General features: G+C 36.9%; 1 protein-coding gene across 1 annotated transcript; it reads left to right on the top strand.

The window, feature by feature from the left end:
* The first annotated feature begins 1,007 nt into the window (after positions 1-1,007).
* On the top strand, positions 1,008-6,609 carry LOC145052441 (SNF2 domain-containing protein / helicase domain-containing protein / HNH endonuclease domain-containing protein). The gene is made up of 20 exons (XM_079000263.1): positions 1,008-1,353; positions 1,474-1,963; positions 2,079-2,257; positions 2,368-2,441; positions 2,545-2,580; positions 2,654-2,744; positions 2,823-2,882; positions 2,978-3,137; positions 3,247-3,548; positions 3,673-3,783; positions 3,856-3,921; positions 3,986-4,084; positions 4,264-4,602; positions 4,676-4,951; positions 5,189-5,370; positions 5,454-5,556; positions 5,632-5,777; positions 5,864-5,943; positions 6,049-6,209; positions 6,368-6,609. Exons 1-20 carry the CDS (start codon positions 1,123-1,125, stop codon positions 6,437-6,439), a joined length of 3,258 nt encoding a protein of 1,085 aa, XP_078856389.1. The 5' UTR covers positions 1,008-1,122; the 3' UTR covers positions 6,440-6,609.
* Positions 6,610-14,779: the final 8,170 nt, after the last annotated feature.

Here is a 14,779-nt window from a genome sequence, read left to right on the forward strand (position 1 = left end):
CGCTTTGCGCGGGTATACGACTAGTATATATATATATATATATATATATATATATATATATATATATATATATATATATATATATATATATATGAAATAAATTTCCACCGTATGAAGGAAAGTGAATTCCTTCCAAAATTGGATGGAAAACATTCATTCTTATAAAGAAAAATGGCAGATTACAAAAATACCCATTGTACTTATCAGAAAACCCACTACTACCAGCGTCACCACCATCACCACCGTCGCCGCCATCACCACCATCACCGCTGCCGCCCCACCAACCAACCACTGCTGCCACAACCATTATCACTGCCGTCGTTGCCACCACCGCCATGACTACTACCCACCACCATCGCCACCGCCACCACCACCGCGCGCCGCCACTGCCTCCGACGCCACCACCACTACCATCGTCGTCGTTACCACTGTCGCCGCGCCACCGACCACCACCACCGTTACCATTGCCTCCACCATCGTCACTACGATTACCCACCACCACTACCAATGTTATCACCCACCACTACCACCGCCGCCACCACCACCACCACTACCAACGCTGCCACCATCGCCACTACCACCATTGCCACCACCAGCACCATCATTGTTGTCGATGTCACCACCAACTGCCATTGCCACTGCCACCATCGCCACCACTTCCGCTACCACAATCAAGGCCACCACCACCATCACAGCCACCCACCACCACTTTCGGTGATGGCGTACTTCAGCAACATTCTGCGAACTAAAATCTGGTATTAATTCCAATTCCATTTTCTGCGAAACCAAATCTGGAATTAATTCCAATTTCATTTCCTGCCAACCAAACAGCATACAAAAATGGATTCAAATTCCTCACAGATTTGTTTTCCAATTCCGATTCAAGTTGCTTCAGCAACACTCTCCGAACCAAACAACTTTCATTCTACCAAATTTTGTTATTATATTTTTTTTAGAGAAATGTTTGAATTTGAAAAATTAGGTCGACTTTACCCTTACTAACGTACCTTTTTTGTAGATCCGATCAAATAGAACACACTGCATTATCCCGCTCAGAATTCCTCTTCCGCTTCAAAACCCTTACGAGAAAGGGGAACCCTCCGGAAGATCAAAGAGGGGCGAATGGAATTACAGACTCTTGCCGTTGAAGCAAAGCGCAAGGCACCATGCGTCGACGTCGAGGATGCATCCTGGAAGGTAGCCAAGTGTCAAAAGCTCTCTTCAGAAAAATTCATGGTCCGACTCGAGATTTCTTCCCCGGATTCGTTCTCAGTAAAGCCGTTGAGCGTTGATGGTTACAGGTTCCCTGGTGATGCCGCTTGCTTTGAAAAATTAAGCGAATGCCTATCTAATGTATGTTATCTCATCTATGTTCCTCATTGGGTACATTCAAATGACAGTTATTTTTAAAATTGCTATGTGTAAGTCGATTAGTTGCGCATGTTCAATTCACCAATTGCTTAATGTTATTAGGTGGTGCCATCACATTACACACAAAACCATGGTAGTGGAGAGGCCTGTGTGTTCAAACTCACAGATTATGATGCAGTTCTTAAGTCATTAAAGAACGAGCGCATTGATTACCAAGACATCCCTTACATAACTCGTAGAGCTGTAAGCATACTGTCACGTCCTTTTGTTGAGGGGCGATGGGAACCCTGTAGACCAGAACATCTATCTGATGAGAAAGTAGATGAGTTAATGGGGAAACTTCCAAAGTCCTTGTTGGAGGTACTTCTCCCTTTCCAATTTGAAGGTGTGAAGTTCGGATTGCGTAGGGGTGGCAGGTGTCTCATTGCTGATGAAATGGGCCTTGGGAAAACACTTCAGGCCATTGCAATTGCAAGCTGTTTCATGAACGAAGGTCCTGTATTAGTTGTTTGTCCTGCTATTTTGCGATATACATGGGCAGAAGAATTGGAGCATTGGCTTCCATCTTGTTTGCCCTCTGATATTCATTTAGGTATCTCAACTATGCCTTATCTTGTTGTTCAACAATTAGTAATGATACAATACAACCATACTTCTTGAGAAACTTTTGGTAGCTGATGATTCTTCAATTACTTCATCTTCTCCAGTTTTTGGTCATGAAAACAATCCTATAAACTTAGCAAGGACTCCAAAAGTTGTGGTTATTTCTTACAAAATGCTGTCCAATTTGAAGAAGAGCATACTACAACAACAATGGGCTGTCATGATTGTTGATGAATCACATCATGTGCGCTGTACAAAACGCGTATCATCAGAAGCAGGAGAGGTATAGTTTAATACTTTAATATTATATTGGCATTTGGTTGAACTAGATTTCTAATATATTTTATCCAAATAAATCTTTTGAATCCTTATTCTCTTCCCTATTATTCACAGACACAGGCCTTGCTTGATATTTCAACAAAGATCAATCGTATAGTTCTACTCTCAGGGACCCCTTCTTTGTCAAGGTTGTGGCAAAAGTCAAAACAGATGTTACTTTTACAGTCTTTTAGTGTTCCATTCTATGTATCCTAATTTCTTTTGTTGCATATTTCTCCTAGGTGCTAATAGGCCGTATGACATTTTTCATCAAATAAATATATTATGGTAAGTTTTCTTTTTCTCATAGTAGTTTGTTTAAATTCATGGATAATTGTTGACAAATCCTGCCTTTGACTAGGCCTGGACTGCTTGGGAAAGACAAGCTTGCATTTGCAAAAACCTATTGCTCCATGAGTACTTCCCGAACTTATCAAGGGATTGTCTATCAGGTAGCATTTGTTTGTGTGTTATCCACACATATCTTTCAGAATTCTGCATATCTTTTACATTCTTTTTGATCTTTTTAGGATTTCTCAAAGGGTATTCGCTTGGACGAGTTAAATGTGCTACTGAAGCAGACTGTTATGGTCAATCACAAGCTCTTTCATTCTTTGCTTTATCTTCCTTTTCATTAAGATCTTGAAGCTTAGCTTCAGTATTCATATTCTTATATGTGATGTAGATAAGACGATTGAAGGAGCATGTCTTGATGCAATTACCACCAATACGAAGACAAATCATAAACTTGGTTTTGAAGCAATCAGATATCGATTCTGCAATAGAAATCTGTGGTATGCCAAATGATAATGCTTTTACAGTAAATATTGCCGAAGATGATGAAAGTAAGATTTCATAACTCCATTTGTTTGTTGCAAATTGCAAATTGCAATTTCTAAATTCTACTCATTCACCCGTAAAAAATTCTTGTTAATTTAATTTCCATGCTTTCAGTGGATGATGTTGATGGCAACCCTTCAAAACCATCCAATCAAGCTATAGGTATCGCAAAACTATCAGGATTCAAAGAGTGGCTACTTATGCATCCAATCATGGCTGAATCTGATGATGATGAAAGTACTGGATTAAGTCAAAGTTCTCATAAAATGATAATTTTCGTTCATTATCATAAGGTTACGGATAGATTAGAGGAGTTCCTGTGTGAGAAAGGGATTCAGTTTGTACGTATTGATGCACGCGATGCATCTGCCAGAGATAGACAACAAGCTATCCATTCTTTCCAACATTCAAAAGAGGCAAGCCAAGTGTCTTCTTACATAAAGGATTACATTACAATGTTCATGAAATTCTAATATTCTTACATGAAGTTTATTATATAGCATATACTGTATAGTAACAGTGTAACTTGAGAGTTTTCAGGTTAAAATTGCATTGGTTGGGATACTTGCTGGGAGTAGTGGACTTAACCTGTCAGCTGCACAAAATGTGGTGTTTCTAGAATTACCTGAGAGAATATCTGACTTTCAACAGGTGAGTCAAAAACTCAAAATGTGGTAATTTCTAGCTGTTGTGGTTGTTTGATGGAGTTATGGACCTTTGTAGGCTGAAAGTCGAGCACATAGGCGTGGTCAAACTAAAGCAGTCAATGTTTATATATTTTGTGCCAAGGTGAGACATTACATATGATTAAGTGTTTTGAACTATTAATGATTGTTTTTTATTTTTATTTCAGAACACTCCGGATGAGTCTCACTGGAGAAAATTGAATAGAAGTTTGCATCGTACTTCATCTACTATAGATGGGAAGTATGATTCATTGAAGGAGATCATGGTATCTTTTCTTTATTAATTTTTGGAATTTACTTTTAGTCTCCATGGGTATAGCATGCAACTTATCTTTAGATCATTGTTCTTATGTTTTGCATGCTTTGTGGGACATATGTGCTTTTGAGACTTGATATTCACTTTAGTTAGATAGTTTTTATCATATGTTTTCTTGTGTTTCTGCAGGTTGACGATGTTGCTTTACTTGAAACTGTTGAAGAAAGAGAAATGGATAAAAATTTGTTCTTTTCAGGGGAATGTAATGATGAATCTTCTGGCAATGAGCTAGTGAGATGCTCTCAGTATTCATATAGTGGACAGATTCAGTCTGATGAAGTTTTTAATGGAGCCACAACTTCAAGAAGTAAAGATGCAAACGAAGATATTTTGGAAAAACCAGATTCTTCACACATGTCACGAGAAGATGACACGTGTAATCTGATAGAAAAACCAAGTGAAGAGGACCCTGTTGACCATGATGAAGAAGAAACAGGTTGCATCCCATCACATTCTCTTCGCTTCGAGGTAAAGAACTGATATCCCATTTTTTTTTTTAAAAAAAAAGGTAATTGTATATAGTTGATTTGATTTTTTCCAGGTCAGCAAATACACAGGAAGAATCCACTTGTATTCATGTATCCAAGGAGTAGAAACAAGGCCTACCCCATTGTTCAAAAATTTCAAACCAGAGGAACTTGAGACAAAAGATCCAGACAACTCGGCTGATTCAATTTACAAACCTGCCCTTGTAAAATTTCTCAAAGAATGGAACAGTCTCAGACCTATTGAACAAAGAAAACTTTACAGCAAGCCTCTACAACTTCCTTTGTCTGTTGAGTTGTGCTTAATGGAAAGCCAAAACCATGACAAAGATGTATATCTCAAAATTCTTCTTCCTTTTCTCGATATGATTACGAGGGCGTTTACGTCTTTTGCCAAAATGATAGATAATTAAAGATCTTTTTGGGTGGGACAAAAAGTTGCAACTTTTGTCCCTTTGATATCAGTCTTAAATCTTAATGCAGTACAAACTGTAACTAGAGGGGCCTAAATGTATGCATGCACATAGTTGAGGGTGGTATTTAAAATTATTATTATTATTATTGAACAGGGTTTGCTAAAAGGAGGAAGTAAGAAGCGTGGTACATCAATGGATGATATAAGCCACCCCCTCCCTGCAAATGCTAAATGGAGAAAGGTTTCAATCTTTCATGGCAAAAAAGAGAGACGATACATGCAGGGTTATACACTCATTAACGAACCACTCTGTAAACTGTGTCAAAAAATTTGCACGTAAGTGTCAGTGGCAAACTTGTAATTAATTAACATAAAGATTTCGACCATAAAATGCAACTACTAAGACAACATATTTCCAGGAAGAAGAGTGCAATGGAGCCTGAATTCTTTGAGGATTTGTTTTGTGATTTGGAGTGTCACGAAGAATATCGGTTAAGAACTAGTAATAGACTACTACGAAAAGTCAGTAATTTGATTCCAAATAAATATCACCATGAAATATTATATTTTATTTAAAAAATGAAATTTAATTTACAGATGCTTGCCCAAATTGAACATGGCGTATGTACAAATTGTCATCTTGATTGTCGTAAGCTTGTGAAGAACATCAAACCTTTGTCTCTTGAGAAGCGTAGAGAGTTTATTATGAGAGAAGCACCGAAGCTGGCTGCACGTAAAAATGCGTGAGTGTAAAATCTTGAAAACGTTTAAATTATGTTTTTTTTTTTTTTTTTTTTTTTTGATAATTCCATTTTGTGATTTTGTGTAGACTTGAAAAGCTCATCAGTGATCCTACAGAGGGGAATGCATGGCATGCGGACCATATTGTGCCTGTATATCAAGGGGGAGGTAAAAAAATGAAAGAAAAAGAATTCCTATATATAGCAATGTTATAGTTGGGTAGATTTATAATAAGAAAAAGAATAATTAAATATATTATGCGTATGTGTGCAGGGGAATGTAGACTAGAGAACATGAGGACTCTTTGTATTGCGTGTCATGCTGATGTCACGTTAGCTCAATGTCGTGAAAGACGCTCAGAACGAGCAAAGGCCAAGAAACAACTCAAGCGCTTGTTGGCCAACATCACTTTAGTAAACAACTGCAAGGAAAAGGTAAAACAAAAAAATTATTCAAATATTTTATGAACGTTGTTTATCTAGTTGGAAAAAAGTAGGGACCAAGTGTTAACCTTTTTTTATAAGAATGTATGTTTTGTGTGTATATAACCTTTTTTTATGTGTAGATGTGTAACTATATAAAAATATTTCAGGAGACAGACGATGATGACCTACTAGTTGTGAATGTCCCCGGAAGTGCCTACCATACCATACAACAAACATAAATAGATGTACAAGTGAATTTTTCCTTGAGATTTTTTTTTTTTTTTTTTTTTTTTTTTTTTTTTTTTTTGTTATAATGTAATTTTTGTATGTAACTTGTGCGTTGAAACTACAAATAATGGTTACTAATGATATATATGTTGATTATAAGCAAATATTAGATTACTTGGGTTGATTGGTTTTAAGAAGAATATGTTGGTGGATTTTTTCATAGGTCAGGCATTTAATTGGTTTGTTCTTAGAAACCATAAGGTCTTGATTACTTGGGTTGATTGGCTTCAAAGTCCTATCAATGCCATTATTTTGTAATATATATATATATATATATATATATATATATATATATATATATATATATATATATATATATATATATATATATATATTTTTTTAGCTTTGGGCTAGTTGTTAATATTAAGTATTAAACCGTTTAAAATAAAAGATTATGGTGGTAAAATGTCTTATAATGGCCCAACCTTTCTTGACTCAATTTTGTGGATACTATGAGTGTATGAAACAGAGTAATCATATGTAGCATGACCCATGAGGCACATGAGGCAATGTTAGGGGAGTGGAAGTACAAGATTGGACATCGGTGATCTCAATTGTTGGCATGAGGTTTGAGATCCTCATGCAATTCAAACATACGCTGCAATTTGTGAGATGAAAGAAATGTCTCAAAGAGGTTGCTTGTTGAATGTGGGAAGTAAACAATTGATGAAGGGCATTGCCTGCCTATTTTGTTTACAATTACAATCATTTCCTAGCACAAAACATATACTTAATTACTTCTAATTCCAATTTATGACATCTTCATTTTTATATGCATCTTTGAGTTATATAAAATTGTAGGGCTATAAACGAACTAAAATAACACACACAAGGCTTATTCATATGTGTTTGTTTAAGTTTAGACAACTAACAAACGAAGACAAACACATAAAATATATATTTTTTTGTTTGTGTTTGTGTTTGTACATTAAGATGTAAAATGAACATAAATAAACATTAGTGGACAAACACAAGGGAACATAAAAGAATATAAATAAATAAACATAAATGAACTAAAACGGACATAAGTAACATAAACCATTCAAACGAGTAACCATACATAAATAAAATAATTATACCTAAATTCTAGAATGCAAACTATCCAAAATCCAAAAGTAACTCGAAAATAAAGTCTAGATATCATCTTCCACCGAATATCTTCATGAAATGTCAAACTTGAAAAACTTCATACTTTAGCCTCGTCGCATCCACTTATTTTTGCCGATAAAAATGATAAATAACACCTTATTGCATGATTAATTTAAAATCATGAACATAAATGAATGTTAACAAACATAAACAAGCAAATGTAAACAAACAAACATAATGGCTAGTACATAAACAAGACATGGTGAGCAAATTTAGAATTTACTTTTATTTTCGTAGGATCTTCTTATCTTGATCCAATCTTGTAATCATGATTTTGCAAAGCGCAATATGCTCTTAAAGAAGATCCCATTCTTGACAACCCGTGGATCTCCTAAAGGTAATAAATTTTTTTTTTCTTATATAGTAAAATAAAAAATGATTTTATAAGGCTAAATGGTTTGTTTTTATAAATTATTAGTGAGAGGGATTAAATCTGTAAGGGAGGAGAGAGTCATTCCCTCCTAATCCACTGAACCCACTGTCACATCAATTTTTGTTTCTTCTTTTTCTTCATCTGTCCTAATCCACAACACACGAAAATTCTATCTTTCTCAACCCATTCAATTAAAAAAATACAAAACAACTAAGGTGCAAGTTTTAAAACACATGGTACAAGAGAAAATAAGAGAGAGAAAGTAGAGAGATGATGAAGTGGGTTGGTGAAATCAATTAAACAACTCATAGAAACGGGAGTGGTACCGGTGGTAACTCTATTGCTAATTAAGATTTTACCTTGATTGTTTTGTATTTTTTTTATTGAATGAGTTGACTGGGTTCAAAAAGATAGGGTTTCCGTGTGTTGTGGGTTGGGAAAGATGAAGAAAAATAAAAGAGAAAAAAATGATGTGATAGTGGGTTCAGTGGGTTGGAAGGGAATGACTCCCTCCTCCCTAAACAATATATAAATCAAAGAATGATTTAATTTTGTTTTTTAAAAGTAAATCAAAGATGCAATTTTAAATAAAATACAAGGACCAAATAAAAAGTTTACTTTTACCTTAAAGACATTATATTTTAACCTAAAAGCAAGGTTCTAGATAGCGTGAAACGTGCTGTGATGAAAATGTCAAACCTCAAGCTTTTACAAGTCATATAAACTAATCACATAATTATAGATTTATATAAAAAATATATCAAGATTTTAGTGTTATATGAATACATGTAACAAAAACTTTACAAAAATCCAATGGTTTTCATGCGTGACCTACAAAAAAAAGGTGTCTTCACGTTCTCAATTGACAACATTGTGGTTTTCTTCTTTCGGGCTCTCTAGCAATCTCTATGTTGTTGAGGTTGAGGAGATTGCATTTCTACTTCATTGATTTTGGTGACAATGTAATCTATTGGTTTTATTGTTTAATCATTTCTCTAGAATTGGATCTGTAAAATTTGTTTATCGTATTATAGTGTTAACTTTGGTAGGCCCTTTTGGAACTTTGTATCTACATGACATGGGACTAAAATGCTTGCATGCGACTTAAAGCCCCTTTTGGAATGTAATGTATAACCTTATGTTTATGTTGTATGCTTTAAAAGGATTGATATGGTCCCATATGTTTATGTTTTATTGATCGGTATGGACCACAAATGACAATGTAAGATGGCCATATAGTTTGTAGCATGTGCTCTAAAGTTCAAGAAGTTATGTCATTATGATCACCCTTTTTGAAAAGCCTAGATAAGACTTCAACACACCATTCTGATTCATGAGCTCCATCAACTATTGTTTGAATACCATGTATATTCGTCTACCCTTATTTTCTCCACAGCAGCTAGCTGCTTCTTAGCCTTTTCCAACTCATTGTACTCTTCTTTCTTATCTAGTTCTTGTTTTAGCCACCATATTCTTGTCTTAAAAATGCATCCTCAAAAGTACCCAAGTGGTTACATATATAATAGATTAACAGTATATGTGTAATACCGTAAAAATTAAGACAATTTTTCGCTTTTTTTAAAACCATTTAAATTCATTCATAATCACTTTCAAGAAAATATCGTATCAACATTATCTCATTACAAATCCCAAGATCAAATCATAATAAACTCCGCGGGTGTGTGTGTACAGATCATGCCGGCGCCTTCCCGCGATCATCACTAGTACCTGAAACACATAACACATAACACTGTAAGCATAAAGCTTAGCGAGTTCCCCAAAATACCACTCTAACACACATATATTAGCCACTCAAGGCTATAGCTCTGCTGACCCTCTAATCAGTGTGTCTCAGTGGGACCCTCCAGTTCTAACTCTCTGTGGGCTCTCTAGCTCTAACTCTATGGACCCACTGGTCCTATCTTTGGAAACTCTGAATCATGCAAATCACATATCACAATAACACACATAAATAGCATATAGATACACTGGAACATAACTCAACAGTACACTAACACATAACTCTGTTACCACTCTAGGTAAGGTATAGTGAGAAGACTCACCTCAGATGTCTCGGTAAATCTCTGACTCGGTAGCAATACGGTCTAGCCTCCGCCTAATCACAGAAAGTAAAATACTCTCATAAATATAACTCTCGAGACTAGACTCAACCTTCTCTTGACACAAAGACTCCATTGTTGACCAACCCTCAAAGTCAACAAAGTCAATGGTCAGACTTTAACCCGACTCGCCGAGTGCACCTAGGTGACTCGGCGAGTCTACGCGTGTCCACTATCCCTTTAGTCCCGCATGACACGTCGAGTCTTTCCCCTGCTCGACGGGTTACACCTGGCTTGAATCGCATGGCCACCCCGACTCAACTCGCCGAGTCCCAATATGAACTTGGCGAGTTCCACCTTGAACTCCAGTCCTCTAATTCCTTCAGACTCACTGAGTCATTCCCCCAACTCGGCAAGTACCCAATGAGAGAACTTATGGGGAAACCCTAACCCTACTCGCCGAGTCTGCTCAATTGACCTCCTGAGGTCAGATCTGTTCCTTTGATCTATAGATCCGACCTCCCCAAGCCTGATAATCACGTAAAGCTAGAATCTTGACACTCATGGGATGCTTAGGAGGTCTCACTTGGTGATTTAGCCCTAAAAATAACATCCTAAGCTCAAAATCTCCATAGATCAACATAAAGCAAGCTGGAATAAGCTCTTTAAACCACTATGGGTCCAAATCTGAAGTCTCAATATGAATAGGGGCCATATTCCCACACTTCATTCCAATAAAGGACATAAAAAATCTACATCTATGGATCCCTCCAACAAAACAGAATAAAGGGCGATATAATACCTCAAAGGTGAAGTCTTTTGCTCGAAATCCATAGATGCCCAACTTCCTTGGTCTCCTCTAAGTTGGAATCACCTCCTTCTTGCAAGAATCGACCACAAAGATCAAGAAATGGCTCATTTCCTCTCACAAACGCTCTAGCTCTTTTAGGGTTTCTCTCTGGGGTTTGGTAGCCACAAATGACGGCCCTAAGGGCCTTTAAATAGGTCCCAAACCCGGGAAATTAGGGTTTCATTAAACAGCGTGGACTCGCCGAGTCCATCCATGAACTCGCCGAGTCCATCCATGAACTCGCCGAGTCCAGTCATGAACCCGAATAAGAATCCGCAACCCTACTCGGTGAGTCTAAGCACCAACTCGCCGAGTTCCTCCACAAACTCCAAAAAAAATGAATAAAATAATATACCTGGGAATCCGGATGTTACAATATGTAACCTAAAACTTTAACGGTGAGAAAAATCAAATAAGTAATTGTGAACATAAATTGGGAGTGTACGATCAGATATCAAAAAAACATAATAGGTAAATTTATTTACCAATAATAGCAATATAGTTACTCTTTTTACAAAAATACCAACGTACTTACTTTTTTTTTTTTTTTTTTTTTTTTTTTACCGAAAATAGCAATTCACTTACATTTATTTACTAATAATAGCAACATACTTACTATATTTACCAAAAATAGCAATATACTTACATTTTCTTATCAATAATAGTACTATACTTACTATTCTTTACCAAACAAAACTAGCAACACCCAATGGCGGAGCTTGAAGTTTTGATTGGGGGGGGGGGGGCGAAAATAAAATATGTATAAAAATTGAAGAACAGGAGGGACCAAAGTCAAATTTTATAGTTTTAGGTATAATATGTAACTTTTTTTAATACATAAGGACTAATTATAAAAAAATAAGGGGGCTGTGGCCCTATATAACCTCCACCACTGGCAACACCTACATTTATTTACTAAAGAATCTCAAATCTAGATAGCAGTTTAACTCCAAAGTCGAAAACATTTATTTAGAAAGAGACAATTTGAAACTTTTGAAACAAAGAAATGTGTTTTGTTTAATTGCTAAGCGTCTTTATTCTAACATCACTCAACTTTATTTGAACTGTGAAATAGGATAGAAAATTCATCGTATGATTTTGCCCTTCCTTGAATTCAAGGAGGATGAAATCGACGCTGAAGCATATAATTGCGAAAGTGTAGTTTCGTCTGATGATGTGAATCCAACCTACATGTATGTTCTAGACAAAATTGAATCTTTCATAAAATCCAAGGACCATAAGGACATGCTGAAAAACCTTTTGGAAGAAAATGATAAATTGAAACTAAGGACTGAAACCATACAAAAATTTGACTCATTGAATGCCAACTTGAGCTCAGAAAATAAAATAGATGTTGAAAACGCGTCTGAGCTTAATGAGGATGATGATATGAGTGAAATTTCTGTAGAGGATGAAGTTGACTGCTATGAGTTTATCAAGAGCGAACCAGAAAACCACAAAAATCTTATTTCTGAAAATTCTGTGGAGTTTGCTCGTTTGTCCCAAAATAAGTCACCGATTCTAGAAGAAAAGGCTGTTGTGTACCAAAAGGTGAGAACAACACCAAATCACGTATATAAGGTCACAGGAGTAACCGAACATCAGACAGCCGAACTCACAGCCATTGTAAACGAAGATAATGCAGATGGTTGTGATGAATTCTTCTGGTCTGCTCCTATAGATAATGCAGACGGAACTGTTGGTCTGTCAGAACGGACTTCCTGGAAAACCAAAGGCAGATACGTGTCGGAGCCGCTAAACAAGCCTGATAACTTCGACGTGCCAAGTACTAGTGGTACAAAAGAAGTTCCTGTAGAAGAAGTCACTCCTTCGAGCGAAACATCATCAGTTCAAAGTGAACCGGCTGACAAAATGCAAAAGCAAAAAGCCAACATCCACCGACAGCCGAAGCAAGTAAAGAATCAGAAGCAACAAAGGAATCTGAGATACAAGAAGAATCTCTCAGAACGAAAACAGTTTTGGCGATCTCAAAACGCCCATTTCTCTTATCATGACAAAAATTCCAAGTCAGAGAAAAGTACTATTAGGACGCAAGAAAGTAGTTACAACCGAAAGGACAGGTTCGGTTCTGAAAGGAATAACAACCGAAGGGAAAGGTTCGGTTCAGAGAACACCAGCTACCGAAAGCATAGGTTCGGTTCCGAGAGCAAAAGTAATCAAGGTTCAAGGTTCGGTCCCACTAATGACCAAAAACAAAAGGGGCACCTAGAACCTCAAGTCAAGAAAACTTCTAAGTCTAACTTCTCTCGTTCTAATTCTTCTCAACCCCATTCTAAATCCAATTCTGTTCAAACTCAAGATCCAAAACATTCTACAGATTTGAAAGGAAAATCGAAGGTTTCCTCAGTCAAGAATGCTCAAAAGCATGCCAAGGCCCAAACTTCAAATCCTGAACCCAAACCGTCTGTAACAAATCCCAAAAAAATTAAAGTTTTCACCATTAAAAAGAAAGATGATACAACTTTAATAAAAAGAACATATCTTGTTGACATCTCTCTTACTATTCCTGTTCCTGTGAAAGGCTCACGTGGACCCAAGAAACTTTGGGTTCCTAAATCTGCTTGATTTTTGCAGGTTATCAGCAGTTCGACGAAGAATGGTATATTGACAGTGGCTGCTCACGTCACATGACAGGGAGGAAGGAAGAACTGAGGGAATTTCGATCTCTTCCAAACGGCGGGAATGTCAAATTCGGGAACAACTCATACGGCATAATAAAAGGTTATGGGATGATTACAAACGGAGACTTCACGATTAGAAAAGTTGCATATGTTGAAGGATTACAGCATAACCTCATCAGTGTATCTCAACTTGTTGGAGGTACCGGTCTTAAAGTTTCGTTTGATGATGAGGGTTCGGAAATAATAGAGAAGAAAACAAAAAGAGTGATTCTCAAATCGGAGCGCAAAGGAGAAATGTTTCCTCTTAATCTCAAACCTATTAAAGGAAATCCAGCTATCTGTCTGTTATCCAAAGCACACTCTGACGAAAGCTGGTTGTGGCACCGAAGGCTCTCCCATCTCAACTTTAAGGATATCAACAAACTTGTCACCGGAGGTCATGTTCGGGGTCTTCCATTGCTCAAGTTTGATCGAGAACATTTGTGTGCTGCGTGTGAAATGGGGAAGCAGAGTCGTCAAAGTCACCCATCCATCATAAACACTAAAGTCGTTGAACCACTTGAGTTGATTCACATTGACTTGTGTGGTCCATCGTCTATCGAAAGCATTGGTGGTAGCAAGTATATTCTTGTTATTGTTGATGAATTTTCACGTTTTACATGGGTGTTCTTTCTGAAGCACAAATCTGAAGCAACTCTCAAGCTAAAAATATTCATCAAGCAGGTTGAAGTGCAGCTGAGGAAAGTCGTTCGCAACATCAGAAGCGACAATGGGCTGGAGTTCAAGAATAAAGAATTTGAAGACTTTTTAGCAGAAAAAGGGACCAGCCACAACTTCTCAGCTCCTTACACCCCTCAACAAAACGGGATTGTCGAAAGACGAAACTGTTCTTTGTGTGAGGCTGCACGAACTATGCTAAGTTTCGCTTCTCTACCTCTATATTTCAGGGCTGATGCTATTGCTGCAGCATGTTTTACGCAGAACATGTCCTATCTCAATAAGCGTTTCACTCTTACTCCTTATGAGATCATCAACAACAGAAAGTCAAACGTCAAATTCTTCCACGTATTCGGCTCACGATGCTTTATCTTCAATTCTAAAGAACATCGTAACAAGTTCGACGTAAAAGCCGGTGAAGGGATTTTTCTGGGATACTCTCTCACTTCAAAAGCATACATGGTTTTAAACAAGCGTTCGAGGAAGATTGAAGAAACGTA

The sequence above is a fragment of the Lactuca serriola genome, chromosome 5 (genome assembly GCF_051521515.1).
Source record: "Lactuca serriola cultivar US96UC23 chromosome 5, Lser_US96UC23_V15, whole genome shotgun sequence".
Lineage (NCBI taxonomy): Eukaryota > Viridiplantae > Streptophyta > Magnoliopsida > Asterales > Asteraceae > Lactuca > Lactuca serriola.

Bases quoted from the DNA above. Each gene is read 5' to 3' on its own strand.
- LOC145052441 (XM_079000263.1), top strand. From the start codon at position 1,123: ATGGAATTACAGACTCTTGCCGTTGAAGCAAAGCGCAAGGCACCATGC. The intron at 3,549-3,672 runs GCAAGCCAAGTG...GAGAGTTTTCAG, and splicing joins CTTTCCAACATTCAAAAGAG to GTTAAAATTGCATTGGTTGG. The intron at 5,944-6,048 runs GTAAAAAAATGA...GTATGTGTGCAG, and splicing joins GCCTGTATATCAAGGGGGAG to GGGAATGTAGACTAGAGAAC.